The 18382-nt window shown below is 40.1% G+C and overlaps 3 protein-coding genes across 4 annotated transcripts; 2 read left to right on the forward strand and 1 right to left on the reverse strand.

The window, feature by feature from the left end:
* The first annotated feature begins 3649 nt into the window (after positions 1–3649).
* sp9 (sp9 transcription factor) lies at positions 3650–5741 on the forward strand. The gene is made up of 2 exons (XM_087804010.1): positions 3650–3786; positions 4109–5741. The coding sequence occupies exons 1-2, from the start codon at positions 3766–3768 to the stop codon at positions 5390–5392; spliced, it is 1305 nt and encodes a 434-aa protein (XP_087660136.1). The 5' UTR covers positions 3650–3765; the 3' UTR covers positions 5393–5741.
* Positions 5742–7090: 1349 nt separating this feature from the next.
* On the reverse strand, positions 7091–14668 carry cirsr (corepressor of RBPJ and splicing regulator). Of its 2 annotated transcripts, none has more exons than XM_087804355.1 (10): positions 14530–14668; positions 12329–12423; positions 12144–12217; positions 12038–12054; positions 11915–11967; positions 11781–11829; positions 11393–11516; positions 9436–9542; positions 8525–8610; positions 7091–7887 (listed from the first exon to the last, which is right to left on the reverse strand). In XM_087804355.1, exons 1-10 carry the CDS (start codon positions 14599–14601, stop codon positions 7335–7337), a joined length of 1230 nt encoding a protein of 409 aa, XP_087660481.1. In that variant the 5' UTR covers positions 14602–14668; the 3' UTR covers positions 7091–7334. The 2 variants fall into 2 exon arrangements, with proteins under 2 accessions (XP_087660481.1, XP_087660482.1); XM_087804356.1 differs by having other exon boundaries at positions 7094–7887; positions 12038–12051.
* A 212-nt stretch (positions 14669–14880) lies between these two features.
* On the forward strand, positions 14881–18288 carry scrn3 (secernin 3). The gene is made up of 8 exons (XM_087803919.1): positions 14881–14943; positions 15085–15241; positions 15313–15494; positions 15715–15914; positions 16672–16884; positions 16946–17108; positions 17168–17351; positions 17429–18288. Exons 2-8 carry the CDS (start codon positions 15086–15088, stop codon positions 17591–17593), a joined length of 1263 nt encoding a protein of 420 aa, XP_087660045.1. The 5' UTR covers positions 14881–14943; position 15085; the 3' UTR covers positions 17594–18288.
* Positions 18289–18382: the final 94 nt, after the last annotated feature.

Consider the following 18382-nt stretch of genomic DNA (forward strand, 5'->3'; position numbering starts at 1 on the left):
TCACACCGAGGCTCGGCAAACGTTTTGGTTAGAAACATATGAATAAGAGTATAAACCTCCACTGAGCTCGGCCTTCTGCACGGCTCGCTGCACTCTCCCAAAATAGACGAAGCAGTTTGTGGGAATGAAAGTTGACACGCTGACTTGAGCTTCCAAATTTAGCCGGGGATGGCATCGATGCAAATGAGCAGTCGTAGAAACCCATCTTGAATTGAACTGCTGTCAACAATTACCTGCTTTAATTTCCTGCCGGCGCGGACCTGACACGGGACATTTGTGCCGTTCTCCGAGCTTCTCTCCTTCCCCCCGCAATTATCATCATTATTGAGCAAAGTGGATATGAAATTGCACTTTAATGTACAGATCTCTGTGCAGCCTTTACCTGTCACATCAAATTAAACAATGACCTGAAAGCTTTTCATTATTGTAAAGACGGAACGGATTCTGACATCTTTATTCATCGCCGTGGTTCTGTGGAGGTGATGATGAGCATTTCATCTAAATATTTAAATCCTTGTCATGTTTGGATTTAACAAACAATCTTTGATCTGAAGACACAGAATACATGACACCAACCTTCTAACGGCTCTCGTGTTGGAGTTGTAACACGATTTTTTTACACAACTGAATGGTTTGATGATGTAAAGACGCCACAGTGATGTCGATGGAGGGTCGTTTTGTCTGTAAGAGCGATCAGGCAACTATAATCTTACCTTTAATCTCTCTATCAAACAAGGGATTCAAGTTTAATGAAAACAAATTCTTGAAAAATGGGAAAAATAAGAAAATTCAAATGTATCTGTTCAGTGTCAAAATAACCATAAACAGGTATTCTATGCCCATCTTTCTTCAACTTCCCTTAGCTGTATGTTAATACGCTTGTTTATTAAGAATAATTGTTCATATTTGACATGAAAGTTAAAGAAAAATAAAGAAAAACCTACATTTTTGTCATTTGAAAATGTGTCCATTAAAGGTAATTTTGGCAGCAGCTTCTTAACTCTCTGTTGCAGTGGAATGATTATTTACAATCTAACATAGGAGTAATTTTTGATGGCATGCATTTTCTCTACATGTCTTTCTGTTTCTCTGTAAAATAAAAATAGTATATTTTATACAATTAACATGCAAAATTGATGCATGTTGTTCATTTTTGTGTTGCAATTAGACCTCTGGCCACTAGATGGCAGCAGTCATTACCTCAATCGTAGCTTGGTGAACATTGAACTCACGGATGACTGAGGACGAGCGGATACCGTCGACTCCAACAGTCTTTAAAGCTAATGTTTGGACATATGTACGTTTCTAAACAAATAAAAAGCAGTTACTTTGTCTTTTACTCTTCATCAAGAGTCATGTGGTCTTCAATTTCTGCAACACCAGAGTCAAGTACTCGGACAATACTACAAATATAACGTTGTAACTACAGTATTGCAATATATCACAATATATCTGATAATTTCCTCTGGATCGTGATGCATCAATCAAGATGCAATACACAGCCCTGGTTTACATGTTTTGTCTTGGTGTCAAACCTTCAACAGTTTATTATGTAGATTGTTCATCAGACCATGTTCGTCCTGAGCCATAATTCTCCACCTCATAAGGTTTATTAGAGTTCTAGCCTCACTTTCTCCAAAGATCTCAGCCCTAAATCGTCTTAATATTTCTGGTTGTCTCTCAGTCGAATGCCTCGTCCGACTATAAACAACTTGCTCTTGATAGCTTCTCCTCTTAGACAATTTTTTGTCCTCAACAGGATCCTGTACTTGGTCCATTGAATGTTCAACTAGAGAACCCCCTTTCTGGACCTAACCTTCACAACATGTCCTGGGTCTGCCCCTAGGCCTCCTCCCAGTTGAAGGTTTTAATAGAAAGACAGCATTGGTGGTTTTCTGGATGAAGAGAGACAGCTCTAATTTAGGTATCTCCCAGGAGACCAAGCTGACTCCGAGAAGAGACATAAATAAAAAACAATTTCTTAAAATGAGAACTAAGGACTTAGATTTAGAGGAGCTGATCCTCCTTCTAACAAAGGTATAATTCAAGGCCAGAAAGATTAAATCGTTTCATCTTTACAGTTGGTGCACCCTCTCAAATACTCTGATGGATGAAGGCCTGCATGACTATAGAACTAAGTACTTTATTTATTAAATGTCAGAGAATCAATCAACATCCTAGAAACAGTCTCATATTTACCTGGTGAAGCGAAGTCGACCGCAAACGACTTTAAAGAAGGTGATAAATGATTCCGGATCCCTGCGAGAGAAACAGGTGCAGCCACATGAGCTCAACTAAATTACCACAATTAGTTAAATGTCCCCAAATAAACTCCCCTCAGCCGAAATACAAATTAGAGCCCGCGGGGGCGCAGCAGACGAGCGTCGCCCGAATCCAGAAGGTTTAAGAATGAGCCTGATCTGCTGCTATAATCCCAATCTCAGGAAATTAATCGGTTTAAATGAAGGACTTTTCTTTTGTCGCTGGACGCACATAAACGCACCACAGAGCGGTTTCTTTCATTTTTTTCCCAAAGAAATAAATCATCTTAATTGTTAAAGTCAATGAATCGCTTAAAGAAAGAATAAAACCGATTCAAATTAGAATCGATATCGACAAAAAGATAGTATTTCACAATCGATGAGAAAATAAAACCGTTTTTTTTTGTATTATTTGAAATAACGCACAATTGTAATCAAAGCTGTTTTTGAAAACAGTAAATAAACCAATTCACATCAGAATGTTGGCTTGATTCCTCATAAATTGACAAATAAAAGATTCAATTCTCGCGACTATATTTTATTTCCAATTCACCCTTTCAAGGATGGGGGGTGTTGGGGGGGGCGAGGAAATAGTTGACTGGCAGCACTCACGCGCCATAATGGAGCATTATTTTTCCTCAGCCCTTTTACCCACAATTGCTGGAGGAAATATAATTCTCAATAACCTTCCATTTAATTCAAACCACTGCAAAAAGGCGCTTCATTAAAATGCACTTGGACACCTTTATGACGAATTGTCGAACTGGTTAAGGCCCGTGTGCATTGTTTAGATTTATTTTTATATATATATATATTTGCAGAAGTTTCTAGTGTCCAACAGGTGGGAGAACGCGCACGGTGCTCGGAGACCATTTATTGTTCGACAATTAACGACAATAATTAATTTCAATTTTTTTCCATTAATGTCCCTGTAAATGTATCGAACATGACTTCAGAAAGGTTATGACAAATACATTTTAAGTTCGTAAAAATGGCGCAGATTAAATGATGGACGTCATTATTGAAGATGTCACACACGCACGTCAGACAGAACGGGGTACAAAAAAAAAAGGTTCTTACCTATAGCTCGGAACTTCAGATCACTCAACAAAAACACGGATCTGATTAAAGCTTGCGGAAAATATAAAAGAAATATCTGTTAAAAAAACCGACCAAATGTGGGACAGCCTGACATCCGAAGCTGCATCCTGGATGATTGACGGTGGATTTTGGGGTGTTCCCTGGAGCGCACGCGGCCTCTGATTGGCTGACGCCGTCCGCATCCGCCGCTGATTGGCTGCTTGTCCACGTCAGCTGTACTTGAAAGAAGACGAGAGTCTACAACTAGCTAGTGTGGGAGCAGGCTGGCCAGGAGAGCGACCGTGTGAACTGACGTCCTTACACCGGGACTCGGAGACTAATTGGAGACTTTTTTGTAAAAAAAAAAGAAAAGAAAAGAGATTGAAAAAAAAAAATCCGTTCATCCACGAAGGACACACTGGATATGGCTACCTCTATTCTTGGGGTGAGTTGTTTTTGGTTCGTGCGTAAAAAGTTGTGCCTTAAAAGTTGTAAACTACTTCTTCCTGTAGCTAAATGTTATCTTTATTTATGAAGGTTTTTTTTAGGATTTTTGGCTAATTTAATATAAAGTCAAACGTTATTAAATGAACAATAATATAGTTTTAAGTTCATTTATATTGTAAAATAAAAAAATCAATTGTTTTTTCTTTTTTCTTAATATAATTTGAAATGCAATAGTTATAATCTGAAACAAAAAATAATAATCTGAAACAAAAAAACAATAATAATGTTGTTTAACTGATGTATTTTATTTCCACGCGCAGGAAGAGCCACGGTTTGGAACTACTCCTCTAGCGATGCTGGCAGCAACCTGCAACAAAATCGGCAACACCAGTCCTCTGACCACCCTCCCCGACTCCAGCGCCTTCTCCAAAGGTGGGTTCCACCCGTGGAAGAGGTCCTCCTCCAGCTGCAGCCTGGGCTCCAGTCTGCCCGGGTTCACGGTCGCGACCAGCCGAGCCTCCTCGGGACTCCCACCCGCCAGCTCTGCGGGGAACAGCGCCTTCTGCCTGGCCTCCACCTCCCCGACCTCCGCCGCCTTCTCCACCGAGTACAGCGGCCTCTTCTCCAACGCGGCCAGCGTCACCACCCAGGAGCCCGGCCAGTCCGCCTTCATCTCCAAAGTCCACGCGTCGGCGGAGACCCTGTACCCGCGGGTGGGCATGGCGCACCCGTACGAGTCCTGGTACAAGACCGGCTTCCACTCCACCATCTCCGGGGACAACGGCGCGTCCTCGTGGTGGGACGTGCACACCAACCCCGGGTCGTGGCTGGACGTCCAGAATCCGGGCGGCGGCCTCCAGACCTCGCTCCACACCGGGACCCCGCAGGGGATCCACTCGCAGCTGAGCGGGTACAACCCGGACTTCTCGTCGCTGACGCACTCCGCCTTCAGCTCCACGGGGATCAGCCCCTCCGCGCCCCACCTGCTGTCCACGGGCCAGCACCTGTTGACGCAGGACGGGTTCAAGACGGTCATCCCCACCTACACGGACACGTCCACGGCCATGATCTCGGGAGGGGGGTCCGGGATCAGCAGCTCCACGCGCTCCTCGAGACGCTACTCCGGCCGGGCGACGTGCGACTGTCCGAACTGCCAAGAGGCCGAGCGTCTGGGCCCCGCGGGGGCCAGCCTGAGGAGGAAGGGTCTGCACAGCTGCCACATCCCGGGCTGCGGGAAGGTCTACGGCAAGACGTCGCACCTGAAGGCGCACCTGAGGTGGCACACCGGGGAGAGACCCTTCGTCTGCAACTGGCTCTTCTGCGGGAAGCGGTTCACGCGCTCGGACGAGCTCCAGAGACACCTGAGGACTCACACCGGCGAGAAGCGCTTCGCCTGCCCGGTGTGCAACAAGAGGTTCATGCGGAGCGACCACCTGAGCAAGCACATCAAGACGCACACGGCCGGGGGGGGCGGGAGCAAGAAGGGCAGCGACAGCGACACCGACACCAGCAACCTGGAGACCCCGAGGTCCGAGTCCCCGGATCTGATTTTGGAAGGGCCGAGGATCACAGTGAAGGACGGGTCGCCCCACGACGAGCCCTGAACTCTCTCTCCCTCACCCCCTCTCTCTCTCCCCTCCCAGCACCCCAAAAAAAATCAGCTGAAACTAAAACGGGTTGACAGACTTTACAAGGAGAAGACGCTCAGAGACAGTATCTCCGCAGGTATTTAAAAATTCACCTAGAAAGACTTGTAAATGTGTTCGTTTCATTCGTGTTGAACCTGGAGACCAGGGACTTTATTTGGACGCACTTTGTGGATAATGTATGTACACAGCTTTTTTTTTATTTGGATAATTTTTTGGTTTGACACATCTTATCCATTCGCTCTGAAAAAAAAATCTATCTATATATCAATGTTGTACAAAGTCACACGTATAAGACTCGTTTTAAAAAAAAAATTAAACATCTCAAAATGCTTTTATTCTCTTGTTTTCTATTTTATTCGATTAATAAGAGTTTACTTCTTAAAAAATGCGTTTTATTTTAAAAGAAATACAAATTATTCACCTCAGGCTCGATTGTTTACTTCATTGTGTCTCAATATTTAACGGCAGGAAATACGACCATGTTTTTTTTCCTCCTCAGTTTTCTTTTTTTAAGGGAAGGGCAAAGAGTCAAATGGTAATTTTGGATGTAAGATGTTTTGTCGCTGCGTGGTATTTGAATATGAGTGGGGGGTCTCCGTGAAAAGATTGAAGGATGCTCTCTGGGTTCTTTGTGTTTGCCCAGTGCAGCGTCCGAACCGAACAGAATAATTACAGGTCCGGCAGTGGGAACATGTCGGGGATGGGTGAGGGTCTCATCCAAACAGCCCCCCCCCCTTCCTCAGGACCCTTTCAGTGGATGTTAAATGTTAATTCATCAGAAAAGAAATTATTTTAATTTCTTCCGGCGCATTTGTAATGTAATGGTCAATAAAAAATGGCCTCAACGTGAGAATATTAACTACGAAAACATAAACATGCAACACTGGACATAAAAATATGACGTTTTTAATTGATATCGAATTGTAACAAAACATGTAATAACAACATGCTATTCAATTTTATTGTTGGTATTTTTTTGCTCAATAATGTAGTTTCTTTTCGCCGACATCTAAATTATTTCCAGTTGAATAGTAAAAAAAAAACAACTCTCAACATTAAACCATATTTAAATGTGGTCAATAGACTGATTTAAAAAAATATATTTAAAGGATTATGTCTTTATTAATGTATATGGTTCACATTTAAAGTGATTTTCAAATTTAGAGATCATGTTTTCTATTTATTATATTTCAAAGTGTTGTATTTCAGTCGTGAAGAGACAATTGATTTGAAAAAAACAATACAATTGAATTAAATGTCGAGTTGAAAAAATATTTGTCCACCGTTTTTCGCATTTACCGTGTTTATAAAAAATAATTAACAGAAATGAACTGAAATAAACGGCTCCTCCTTTCAAAAAAGAATTATTAAATTGAGATTATGACATAAAACAGAAGATGAATATAATAAAAGGACCAATAATTTACCCAAAGCGCAAAATCTTGCTTGATTTGTTATTTAATTAACCCTCCAAAAAACAGTTAAATTGAAATTGTCAATTACACTAAAATATACAATAAAGCGAGGATTGTCAACTATCGCACGCGATTCAAATGAGTATTAGAAATGATAGGAAAATCTACGCGGACGAAAAAAATGTAATAAGAACATCAGAAATAATTGTTAAACACTCAAGTCAAGCTTTTGTAGTCAGCACATTGTTTTAATAATTCACAATGGTACACAGGCCTAACATTTAAGAACAAAAATACAGTTTAACATGGGAAAAAAAGGAAATATAAATGTCAAAAAGATTAACGCGTCTTTCAGAGATGAAGTCGTGTCGAATGCTTCCCTCTAGAGGACAAATAGTGGAAGAGCAGGCCAATTATCTTACTCTTTGACTGATGGAAAGGGAAATTATTTGGATAGATTCAGGAATTTTATTGTAAGTCCTTCAGTGTTTGTGCTTTGTCCGGTCATGACTGGACTCTCCTCTCCTCCCCTCCGCTGCTCTGCCCCTCTCCCTCTCTCCCTCTCCGCTGCGACGTCTGTCCTCCCTGCCTCGGTCACGACTCCGGCTTCTCTCCACGCCGGACCTGGAGGTGCCGGGTTTCTGCCGGTCCCTGCTGTCGTGTCTCTTCCTCTCTGCACTCCTGCTCCTTCCCCTCTCCGTCCTTGCTCGCCTGTGATCTCCCGACTCCTCTCTGGAGTGTCTGTGCGGGCTGCCTGACCTGCTCCTGTGACTGGAGCTCTTCTTCTGACTCTTGACTTCTCTGTCGCCGTCTGAGCTGTGATCGCGGCGGTGTTCCTTTCTCTTATCCCCACTCCTCTTCTGGCTCTTCTGACGAGAGTCAGAGTCCGAGTCGCTGCCGCTGCTGCTGCTGCTGGACGAGTCGTCGGAGCTGTCGTTGCTCTCCTTCCTCTTCTTGCTCTTCTTCTTTCCTTTGCTCTTTTGCTTCTTGCTCTTCTTCTTCTTGGCTCTCTTCTTATCCAGACGATCGAGTTTTCTGTTTTAGACACACAATCAAAGAACCTCAACACATCGGTTTGTTGTGCGACGAAGAACTTGGCGACTCACATCCGAGATAACGAAGGCGACAGAGGCGAGTTTGGAAGATCTTGTTTTGTGTAGATTCTGTCATTAGCGCAAAAACACCTTAATGACTCCCCTTCTCTCTCTCATCGGATATTTCCTTCATTTCATTTGACCCAAAACTAATTAAAATCCCTCTTATCAACCTGTTTTCATCGACATCGCCTTTTGCCAAAATACTTTTAGTCGTCTGACACACATACAACTTTTTGCAGCGAAAAATTACACAGAAAAAAACCACATGAAAGACCAAAACGATGCTAAAATAAGGGTTGATATTAATGTGATTAATGCTATTGTTAATGTTCAATTCTGTAAAAATAACATTTCAATTTAAAAGTTAAAGATAAAGTCTAACAAAACAGTCAGACTGGGATGATCACGCGTGTTGAGGAGATCACAAGGTCCTCTCAGTGTAAGAAAGAAAAACAGCATAGGTCAGTTCAAAAGCAATGCCTGAACCAAGTATAGATGTCATGTTATTGTGTTTACTTTATGAAATGTTTGTTAAAAATATCTCTTGTGTCATGTTTAAATCCCTGCACTCGTACCTGAGCAGCTTCTGCTTCTGTTTGGTCGTCAGCGACTTCAGAAACTCAACCTCCGGGTCTTCCTCCTCGTCGCTGGCGACATACTCCTGCGAAGAAAGATTTATTTACCATGAACTCTGAGTGATCACAGTGGGGAAATATACATTAACATGAATCCAAGTGTTTTCTGGACGTAGAAGTAATATTAGCTCGTCTGAATATTATTTATTTAACTTAGTCAGCTTATCTTAAATATAACTTGTAGAAGTGTCGCCTTTCCGATGACGAGTTCTCAAAGTAGAGTTTTTCTAACGATGCTTACACACAACTTAAACGCATGTTTATTCCGAGCAAACGCCTCAGAGAGTGTCGAAGGACACTTTCAGCGATTTGATCTTCATCCTCTGAAGAGCCAAGTGTGGTGAAACATATCATTCTATAAAAAACAAACCTTTGACTATAAGAACGTAGCTATGGTGCTGGTTTAATGAACATTTATTCTCAATTTTTACTTTTAAACTATTTTTGCTGGTTAATGTCCAGTTTTTTTCTTGTCTCTGAAATGGAGTCGAGTGTATCTACATGATGTTACAGGACATTTATATCATAAGAACAGGTTTGGTTCACTGTTCTTTCACTATCATTATTATTGAAATAAAATTTATATAAATGAAATAATATAAAAAAAATATAGGAACTACAGCTTATTATAACAATGTCATTGCAAATATATACTTTGCAATGTTGGATTCATTCTTGTTTCTTCAGCATTTTTCCATCATGGTGATTGTTCCTTTACACTCAACCATATTCCTTCTGAAATCTTATTCTAGTTCCATCTCATGTAATATGGCACATTTCGAGCCCTCATCATCGGCTCAAGGGTAGCGCGTGTGCGCCCTCGTCCGCGCGTGTGAAAATGAGACAATCACCTGCGTCGGATCACAAACGGTGGCGCTCCGATCAAGGACACATTTCTTCAGGGCAAACCCACTGTTTCGCATCTCCGCCATTAACTCAGAGGGGTGCATCGACGGACCTGTTAGCACAAATCACAGCATCACAGAGCCATTGATGTGGGAGCGGCGCCGGCCGACGTCTCCTCGGGGGGAATGTCAGGGCCGGCTTTGTTAACAGAATGGGACATCAAATCAACTCACTCCACTTCCGGCTGAGCAAATCATACAATATCAGTCTCCGCTAAAGCAATACACAATAATTACTTTCTTTTTTTGCTGCGGCGCAGGAGGACGACCATTACTGCGTCAAAGCCCGGCGCTGACTGGACTCTCCCAGATAAACACTATTACTTCACTACTCAACCTGCAAATTGAAGAACCAGCTCAAGGTCGATTTATGATTGTCGACCTTCAGACTGACCGCACAGCAAAGGGATTTTTATTTAACAATTTAAAAATAAATAAGCAAAAGAAAAATAACATTTTGCTTATGCTACACACACTTGGATCGCTATACTCGTCCTCAAAAAGGCTTTATACATTTTCCCTCATTTTTTATTTCATTAAAAATGTCAAACATGTTTTAAATAAAGTATTAATCCATCGATTATGGACAGGTTTAACATCTGCATTGTAGTCACACACCTACTTTCAGATATAAAGTGTGTTTGTGTTCACAAGTTTACATATTTATTTTGTGATTAAACTTGACTGAAAAGTGTCAAGAGGTATATAATAAAATATCCGTCGGTTCAATGGAACAGACATTATATAAATTATCTTTTCTTTCTGTGCGGCCTGTGCTTTAAGGACCAGTACCGGACTCCACAAGGGTTTGGGGAGCAGTGATCTAAAATTAAGACTTTAATCATGTAAAAGTTACACTTTCTTAGGGCGCTGTTGGTGCCCCAACAAAAAAAGAAAAGAAGTCAAAGACGTCATAGGGGGGGTGAATACTGACTTAACAAAATTCACATTTACAAAACACAAGTCTTTAACAGAATTATCAGACTCCTTTTAATTATTGGGGCTAATCTTTATCTTAAACCTTGATGGTTGGTTTGGAGACTTAAGTGTACTTAAATGTTGTGGTTTTCTAGCTTTACAGGCAACATTTTTAATCTTACTAAAGGACACTGTCTAAACGTCTGAACTTTGTTATTTTTGTATCTCATCATGGAGTCATTAAGGTTTTAAACTCACTTTAAACTCTTTTTGGACAGAAAAGGTGACCTGATGGGGCCTGATTTGGAAGTAAAGATTACAGATTATAGATTGCACCAGTATTGTTGCTCCTGTGGTTTTATAATTGATGGTGGAGAATGTGTCGAAAACTGTGCGGTTCTTAGAATGAGATTCCAGAACCCAAACCTGTATGACCCTCAGCACCTGTAAACAGCGAGGCTGCTGTTGAAATAGTTAAAGATGCTGTGATGTGTTCAAAGTCCCAACTGCACAGACATCGTTTCCTCCCTGTGCAACACACCAGAAGAGACACATCTCCTCAGGATGACTCCTCCACTCTGAACAGACTCTGTGGCGTCAAAGACCTACTTTGGACCAGCAGCTAATCCACAGGTGACATTACACTGATTACACTGATCTTCAGATTTCTACGACTTGACACAAGATTATTTTATAGAAGATAAAATCGAAGAATGAATAATATATAAAATATATTGCCCGGGGGCACAGAGGCCAATGAAACTGGGATAAGCTTCAGCCCCCACGACCCCCTTAACAGATTGATTGGCATATATATAAAAATATAAATAATAAATGAATGTACCTTTTTGTACAATTCTTTCCTTTTTAAGGCCGATGGACAACTTCTCATTTAACTTCATATTGTTTTAAAGAATGATGAAATGGCTCTTGTTGAGTTGGAAGTAGAACGTTATATACACTGATGTGATTCTTGAAGGCCCACCTTGCTCCTTTTCCTCCGTTGTGACAGCAGTAGCGCTGATCCCAGACAGTCCAAAGAGAGGACACTCCCTGTCCGTGTTCACGTGTCCCCACTTGTGACACTTGATACAACGCACATTGCGCACCTGGAAACGAGATGTGAAAATAGCAGCATTAAGTCTGAAATATAAAAAAAAATGTTTGGTGTAGAATTTGGTCTACAGATGTTGTGCCTCCCTCTGCTGGTCAAAAATAATAAACGCATATTTTACATCGTAAAGGCCTAAATAACGTGAGCTATACTTTAACGATTACATAACCTGACAAACCATAGTTTGTTTGTTACTATTGTCACACATTTTAAGAGCACATCTGTTGTTACTTAAGAAAAAAGAGAAAAGAAGAATCACCTGAATGCCAAACGGTTGGTCTCTGATATTCTGGTCATCTTTGGCATATCTGTAAGAATGTAAATACCACGATTAAGTGACATCACTAGCATAATATAGGATTGATCATTTCATCAAAAATACACGTCAATTACTTCTCTCTTGGTGCTCCCTTTTGCCACTCGAATTTATATTCCTCATCTCCATCCTAAAAAACAAAGTTTGGTTTTAGAGTTGTTTTCCATCGCTGCACAAAAGAGGAGAGATGGGTACTTTACCTCGTTCTTTTCCTCTTTAGTTGTAACATTCATGGAGGAAATAAAAACGCATTAAATTAGAAGAAGAATTCAGACTCTTTAGACAGACATAAGATTCATTACTGACCTTTGGAGGCTCCTGGTGGAGCTTCGTACATAAAATTGAGTCCATTTTTGACTCGATCATCTCCCATCAACACCCTGGAATTAAGCAAGATTACTCAAAAATAATCCAACCATCCTACACAAAGCCTGTTTAAACACGTATAGCAACATCTTCATTAAAGTGATAAGCTTGATGTTCAGTTGTACCTATTGTTGTAGGTGTCCTGCTCCTTCAGGTACGCCTGCATAAGATCTTCCTGCTTCCTTTTATCGAAGGTCAGTTTCTGCTCTGCGATCCATACCTAACAGAGTAATAGAAAATATTAGGTCACTTGAGGATAGTTTACAATATAGTTCACATGTTCTCTGTGCTTCCTGGATATCAGCAGTCAACACTACACACCTATACTGATGACGTAGAACACATGTCCTAGTTCAGCGATCCCCAACCTTTTTTACACTACGGACCGGTCGCCAGGTCTGACCGGTCTTCTGTGCTGGTAGAGTCAGACCCAAGCCTGAGTATGCGTTTTGGTTTAATGGATAATGTGCTTCAGTAATGCCTCGCGAGTTGTCACCAGTGTAGTCAGCCCTTAACTGTACAGTGGTTTTAACTTGAACTGGGGGGAAGGCAATTATGAACCAACCTAACTTATTATGGTGCACACAGAACTGCAACCATCCATTATTCATACCTGCCCAATAGCGAAGGCTGATTGGTCGCTTTAAATATGTCAATGATACTTAAATGAACCAAAACCAGCAATTCTCTTCTCGCGATCACAAAAACAAGTGAAAACATGATTTTGAACGGACATGAATCACACACTGTTGTAAATTAGTGCAGACAAGCTCAGAGGTAAATGTATATATTTTACATACGGGCTTATTGAGACAAATACTTTATTTAATTAAAAATTCAGGGGCTTGTATTAAACACCTTGAGATAAAATTGAACAAGGGTAAAACTGCAAATCAGAAACTTAATAATGATGATTGTCTGATCGTCACTGTGCTTCATTAACATGTGAGGCTCATCTGCGCAACAAACGCACATTGTATTGTTATATTTATATAATACATTTTTTTGTTAACAAATCATGTCATCATGTGATGGCACATTAATATTATTGTGTTTTTCGAGGAGATGGCTTCGATCACGTTATCACACGAGGTAAACCGACTTTTGCTGCGCCTCGCTCGCTGCAGCTTAAGTTTGATTTATATTGTTTCACAAGAACGTCTGTGACTCTCGTAGAGAAGACTTGAAGCGATTAAACACGAAACATTTTGTTCATTGTATTATATAAACACATGTTATTCCTCATATACTTTTGTTATATTGGTTGGGGACCCCTGTCCTAGTTTATGTAGAATATTGAATTTTTCTGATTGTCCAAGTACATGAGCCACAAATCTTTGATAGCATTAGTTTTCACTGCACAAAACTCCCTTACAAAACATCTTCGATGAATAAAGTGTTCATTGGATCAATTCGCACAGTGTCTTTTTACCTGCCGATTTCCTGGTCGAGTTTGACCAGCTATGGTTACTGACATTTTCCGACACTTCGAAACATGAATTTCATAAATTTGATCAATTAATAACACACTGTAACTGCATTTCATGTTTCATTTGCTGTATATTAAAAAATAACAAACATGCCAAGTTATTTTAATATCATATTAAGGGGCTTTTTCTATACAAATTGCAGAAGCCAGTTGTTTCGACTTGAACTCTAATTATTTGATTAAAAATAATTACCATCATTTTTAGATAATAATATTACTACAGAATAATGACTATGTTCTGGTTCTTTGTTTAGCAATCCGTCATATGACACGAACCGTATCAAAATTTGGTAAATATCGAGCTAGTTATAACATTTTGAAATTAACAAAAAGGTTTAACAAAAAGGTCATACCTAAAATATTGAATCCCATTGATTTAGTATTAAGAGGTTGGACCAAAAATTAGTGCATTTTCAGGATTTATAATAGTCTAAAGATATAATAGTCCATAACTTTCTAAATATTGATCACAGGAGAATTATAACACTTAAATAGAATTTACAAGACCTGCCTGATGATACAGATTTAATATAAATCAATTAATCTTTAAAAGTTTACACACATACACGTATATAAAGCATAGATGTGTCTAGCTATGGTGTTAATAAACTCGGCATCTCCAAAGTAAGCTAACGATGTCATTTTAGCGAAAACAACGCCAATTCTGCTAATCCAAGCAATTATTTATCTTATTTTGAGTTCTAGTGTCAAACTAGATTATGTGCTCAACATTGAGCGATCATTTACGTATTGAGTTCAAGTTTTACTCAATTCAAAACATCGCCATGCTAGCATGATAGCATGCTAACTCGCAATGCCAACGGAAATTAAACCTACCTTTTTGATGTTTGACTTGGACGCAGGATGAAAATCCTTCTTACACATGAAATTAGCGAAAGATTTCCCCATGTTTGGTTATTGGGGATCAAAACAGGTGAAATATAAAGTGTGAACTATAATAGCAAGAGTAGACGGATCTCTGACCCCGGATATATACAAACAATCATTTCCGGTTTTGAGCTATAATATCGTGTCAACACAGTGGTGGTTTATTTGTATTTAAATATGTTTGCTTACGAATAAAAAACTGTTGTGTACGTATTCGCAAAAAATAATAAATACATTTTAACAATGTCATTTTTTTGCGATTCATATTAACTTCCGGGTAATGTCACGTGACAGTGACGTAGCAGTCGGTGTGAACGTGTAAATAGAAACTGACAGACACAACAGAAGCAGCAGCGGGCACAGGTGAGACTGTATTTCATAAAGTTTTTTTTGTCTACATGATGTGTATTTTAGTCTACATTAAACTTTTGTTGTCATTTAAACTCACAGTTTCGCAGCCTAATGTGTGTGTTTTGACACCTTTACTTTCCTTCACTTGTCCAGAATGGAGCCTTCCTCTTGTGACACCTTTGTTGCTCTGCCTCCATCGACTGAGCGTCAACAGATCATCTTTGGGAAGAACTCAGACCGGCCTTGTGATGAAGTCCAGGAAGTTGTGTTTTATCCTGCCAAAGATTACAGTCCAGGGGAGACGGTGGAGGTAAACACAGACACGTGGACTATTAAACAACTTGAATAGACATTAACACAGGTGTGTTTTCTGTCAACAAGTGCACGTACATCCAGATTGAACAAGCTGCACAAACATATGCGGTGATTCTCAGCCGACCCGCCTGGCTATGGGGGGCAGAAATGGGAGCGAACGAGCACCAAGTGTGTATTGGAAATGAAGCAGTTTGGGGGAGAATGAGTGCAGATGAGGAGGAGGCTCTGCTAGGCATGGATCTGGTCAGGTATGAACTACGACAACTCATTTCTTTCCTTTAGTTTAATTGTTAATTTCATTATGTTTCCATCTGTCAATTATTGAGAAGACTAGTTTCAGTTTTCCTTTCTTTCTCTGAGGTCAGGAAGTGAAACCTAGTGTGTGATTATTTCTTACTTCCACTTTTGAATTTGTGATGTTTATTTGATAAAGCAAAAAAGTTTGGTGACAAGATTTAATCCCTACAGACTTGGATTGGAGAGATCTGACACGGCAGAAAAAGCTGTCGACGTCATCACCGACCTGCTGGAGAAATATGGTCAAGGAGGACAGTGCATGGAGGACCAGTGCGGCTTCACGTACCACAACAGCTTCCTCATCTGTGACCGGAAGGAGGCGTGGATACTGGAAACCGCTGGGAAGTATTGGGCAGCAGAGAGAGTGGAAGGTAAACAACAACAGTTTTATTTACTGCTGGATTCTTTATCATGATGACAGAAATGTAGTAGACCATTTCCTCAATTCAGTTTCAGTATATTGGAGACTTAAAATCTGTTATATATATTATATTGATTAAAATGTACGAATACAAAACATTTCAAAGGGTCGTAAAAGTTTGCTGCATGAAAAAAGCTGTGCTCAGACAGTAAGTAAGCAGTAAGAAAGAATGACATTATTTGAAAAGTGTTTGAGACCCTGGCTCAAGTTAAGGTTTGACTTATGTTATCCGATTTTACTTATAAAAACTGTGTCTTTATAATATTAGAATCATTTATTTTGAAAACAAAAAAAAAATATATATTTTGAATAAATACATTCGGATTAATTATACGTGGTACTGGCTAATTTCTAATGTCCTCGGTAAAATTTACTAAATAATGTAGATTAGTGTTGACATTTAAATCAAACATCCTTTTTTTTTTAAAATCCTTTAAATACAATTTTTGCGTTTTTCAGAGTTCATGGCGTTTCATAAAAGGGCGTATTTACATTGTTTTACCACTAGATGGCAGCGTCCAAACGCTAAGATTGATGGATGAAAAGAAGAGTGGATCTCGACGAGCTAAATTGTTGAACTCGTTTTCTTTTTCTTGAAATTCGTTTAAGTATTTGTTTGACATTTCAATATTTTTAGCCAGAGGCTTGATGGCAGCGACATTAAATGCAAAAAGTTAAATGTTTGGTTCTTGGATTGGTGCGACCAGGTGGACATCGCAACATCTCCAATGAGTACAGCGTCACCACCAAGATCGACAAAGAGCACCCTGAACTGAGGGATCATGCTCTCACTAAAGCTTGGTGGGATGGAAAGTCTACCTTCAACTTCGCCGCTGTCTACTCCTACATGAACACGGCCAGAATAGAAGCCGCAGGAAGTCGCCGCTGTGAAGGAAGGAAGCTGCTGGAGAAAAACAATGGCAGGTTTCTATGATCTGTGCTGAGTTTTGAACATGTGCTCACGTGTTTGAATGACTGCAGGACACATCACTGCAGAGAGTATGATGGGTATCTTGAGGGACAAAGACAGCGGGATCAACATGGAGGGGATGTTTATGACAACAGGAAGTATGGTGTCCGTCATCCCCAGAGACCCCAAACTTCCCGGGGTTCACTACTTTACAGCCACGCCAGACCCCGAGAGGTAACGTTCATTTTTCAAATCATTCAAAATGAGGTACTTAGGCTTGTCTTTCCTTCCAGATCTGTGTTCAAACCCTTCGTCTTTGTGAAGTACATCGAGGGACAGATGGAGAAGACGCTGTCTCCCAGTTACGGTGCCGATGACCCCGTGAAGAAGAAGCCACGCTTCCAGAGCAAACCCGACCGCAAACACAAGCTCTTTACCAAACACGAGGTGGTCGCGGCCATCATTGAAAGTCACGAGGTGAACAGAGATTTTGTGATTATTTTATTTTTTTCCCATTCTTGGTGGAGCAGGAATTCAAGTGTGTTACTCAACAGGAGAGAGGGAAGAAGATGCTGGAAGACATGAGGACGCTGGAGAAAGAGAAAGTGGCAGAGATGGATGTGATTCTTTGCTACGGCGTCATGGACTCGGGTCTTCTGGTGGATCTGTTCCCGAGATGTGTGCAGGCAGAGTTGACTTTGTACGGGGAGAAGAACTGAGGAATGCATGAAGTCAAACAGCTGTGCTCACCCACAGTGAATACATTTGAAATAACAGAAATGAAACTTAGTACAAGTATATGCAGCAGCCAGACACAGAAGGAGACGTAAAGAGCATATATAGAGTTATGGGGGATTTTCAATAAAAGGTCAATCATAAATAAATAAATGTGCCTAAATTAGACAGTTTGAACATAATCTTTTAATACAAATAACAAATCCACATGTGCCTCAGCCACTCTATACACATGTTTAAACTAGAAAAGCAGACATTTATTATGCCCTTCATTTATTTATTCTGTATACCAAGATACTTTTAGCATTTGAAATATTGATATTTAAAAGCAACATTTAAAAGTGTTCAGACAGCAGAAGCTTCCTAAAGTCACTTTAGCATGCTACGCTAGCTCTACAAAGTTAGCATTAGAAAGTTAGCATAGCTTGCATTTCTGTTCCGGTTTCAACAGAGTTTCTTGTTCTCTCAACATTTCAGGAAATTTCTTATTAATTTATTTTGTGGATTGATCCATCTCTCAATTTGAATTTGAGGCTGTCATTGAACAGCTTGAAATCAGTTTGAGAAATGAAAGAAGAACGTTTGTTTTATTGAAAAATACTAGTCTTAATTTAACACTCATTTATAAACAAATCACATTATGTTTACATGATTTTGAATAAAATATAATTATATTTTACTTTCTCCACTGTTTTCTGATTATTTGATTGTTTTGTTTTTATTAATTGTGATAATTGGTTTGAAATATTAAAGATTTTTAATCTTTTGGTGGA

The sequence above is a fragment of the Callionymus lyra genome, chromosome 12, assembly GCF_982586985.1.
Source record: "Callionymus lyra chromosome 12, fCalLyr1.hap1.1, whole genome shotgun sequence".
In the NCBI taxonomy this organism is placed as follows: Eukaryota; Metazoa; Chordata; class Actinopteri; order Syngnathiformes; family Callionymidae; genus Callionymus; species Callionymus lyra.

Excerpts from the sequence above, each read along its gene's own strand:
- sp9 (XM_087804010.1), top strand. The coding sequence starts at position 3,766 with ATGGCTACCTCTATTCTTGGG. Across the intron at positions 3,787-4,108 it reads TGGCTACCTCTATTCTTGGG|GAAGAGCCACGGTTTGGAAC; the intron begins GTGAGTTGTTTT and ends TTCCACGCGCAG.
- cirsr (XM_087804355.1), bottom strand. The coding sequence starts at position 14,601 with ATGGGGAAATCTTTCGCTAATTTCATGTGTAAGAAGGATTTTCATCCT. Across the intron at positions 11,517-11,780 it reads ACCAACCGTTTGGCATTCAG|GTGCGCAATGTGCGTTGTAT; the intron begins GTGATTCTTCTT and ends TCTCGTTTCCAG. Across the intron at positions 9,543-11,392 it reads AACGGAGGAAAAGGAGCAAG|GTCCGTCGATGCACCCCTCT; the intron begins GTGGGCCTTCAA and ends TTGTGCTAACAG.
- scrn3 (XM_087803919.1), top strand. The coding sequence starts at position 15,086 with ATGGAGCCTTCCTCTTGTGACACCTTTGTTGCTCTGCCTCCATCGACT. Across the intron at positions 15,242-15,312 it reads GTCCAGGGGAGACGGTGGAG|TGCACGTACATCCAGATTGA; the intron begins GTAAACACAGAC and ends TCTGTCAACAAG. Across the intron at positions 17,109-17,167 it reads GCCACGCCAGACCCCGAGAG|ATCTGTGTTCAAACCCTTCG; the intron begins GTAACGTTCATT and ends CTTTCCTTCCAG.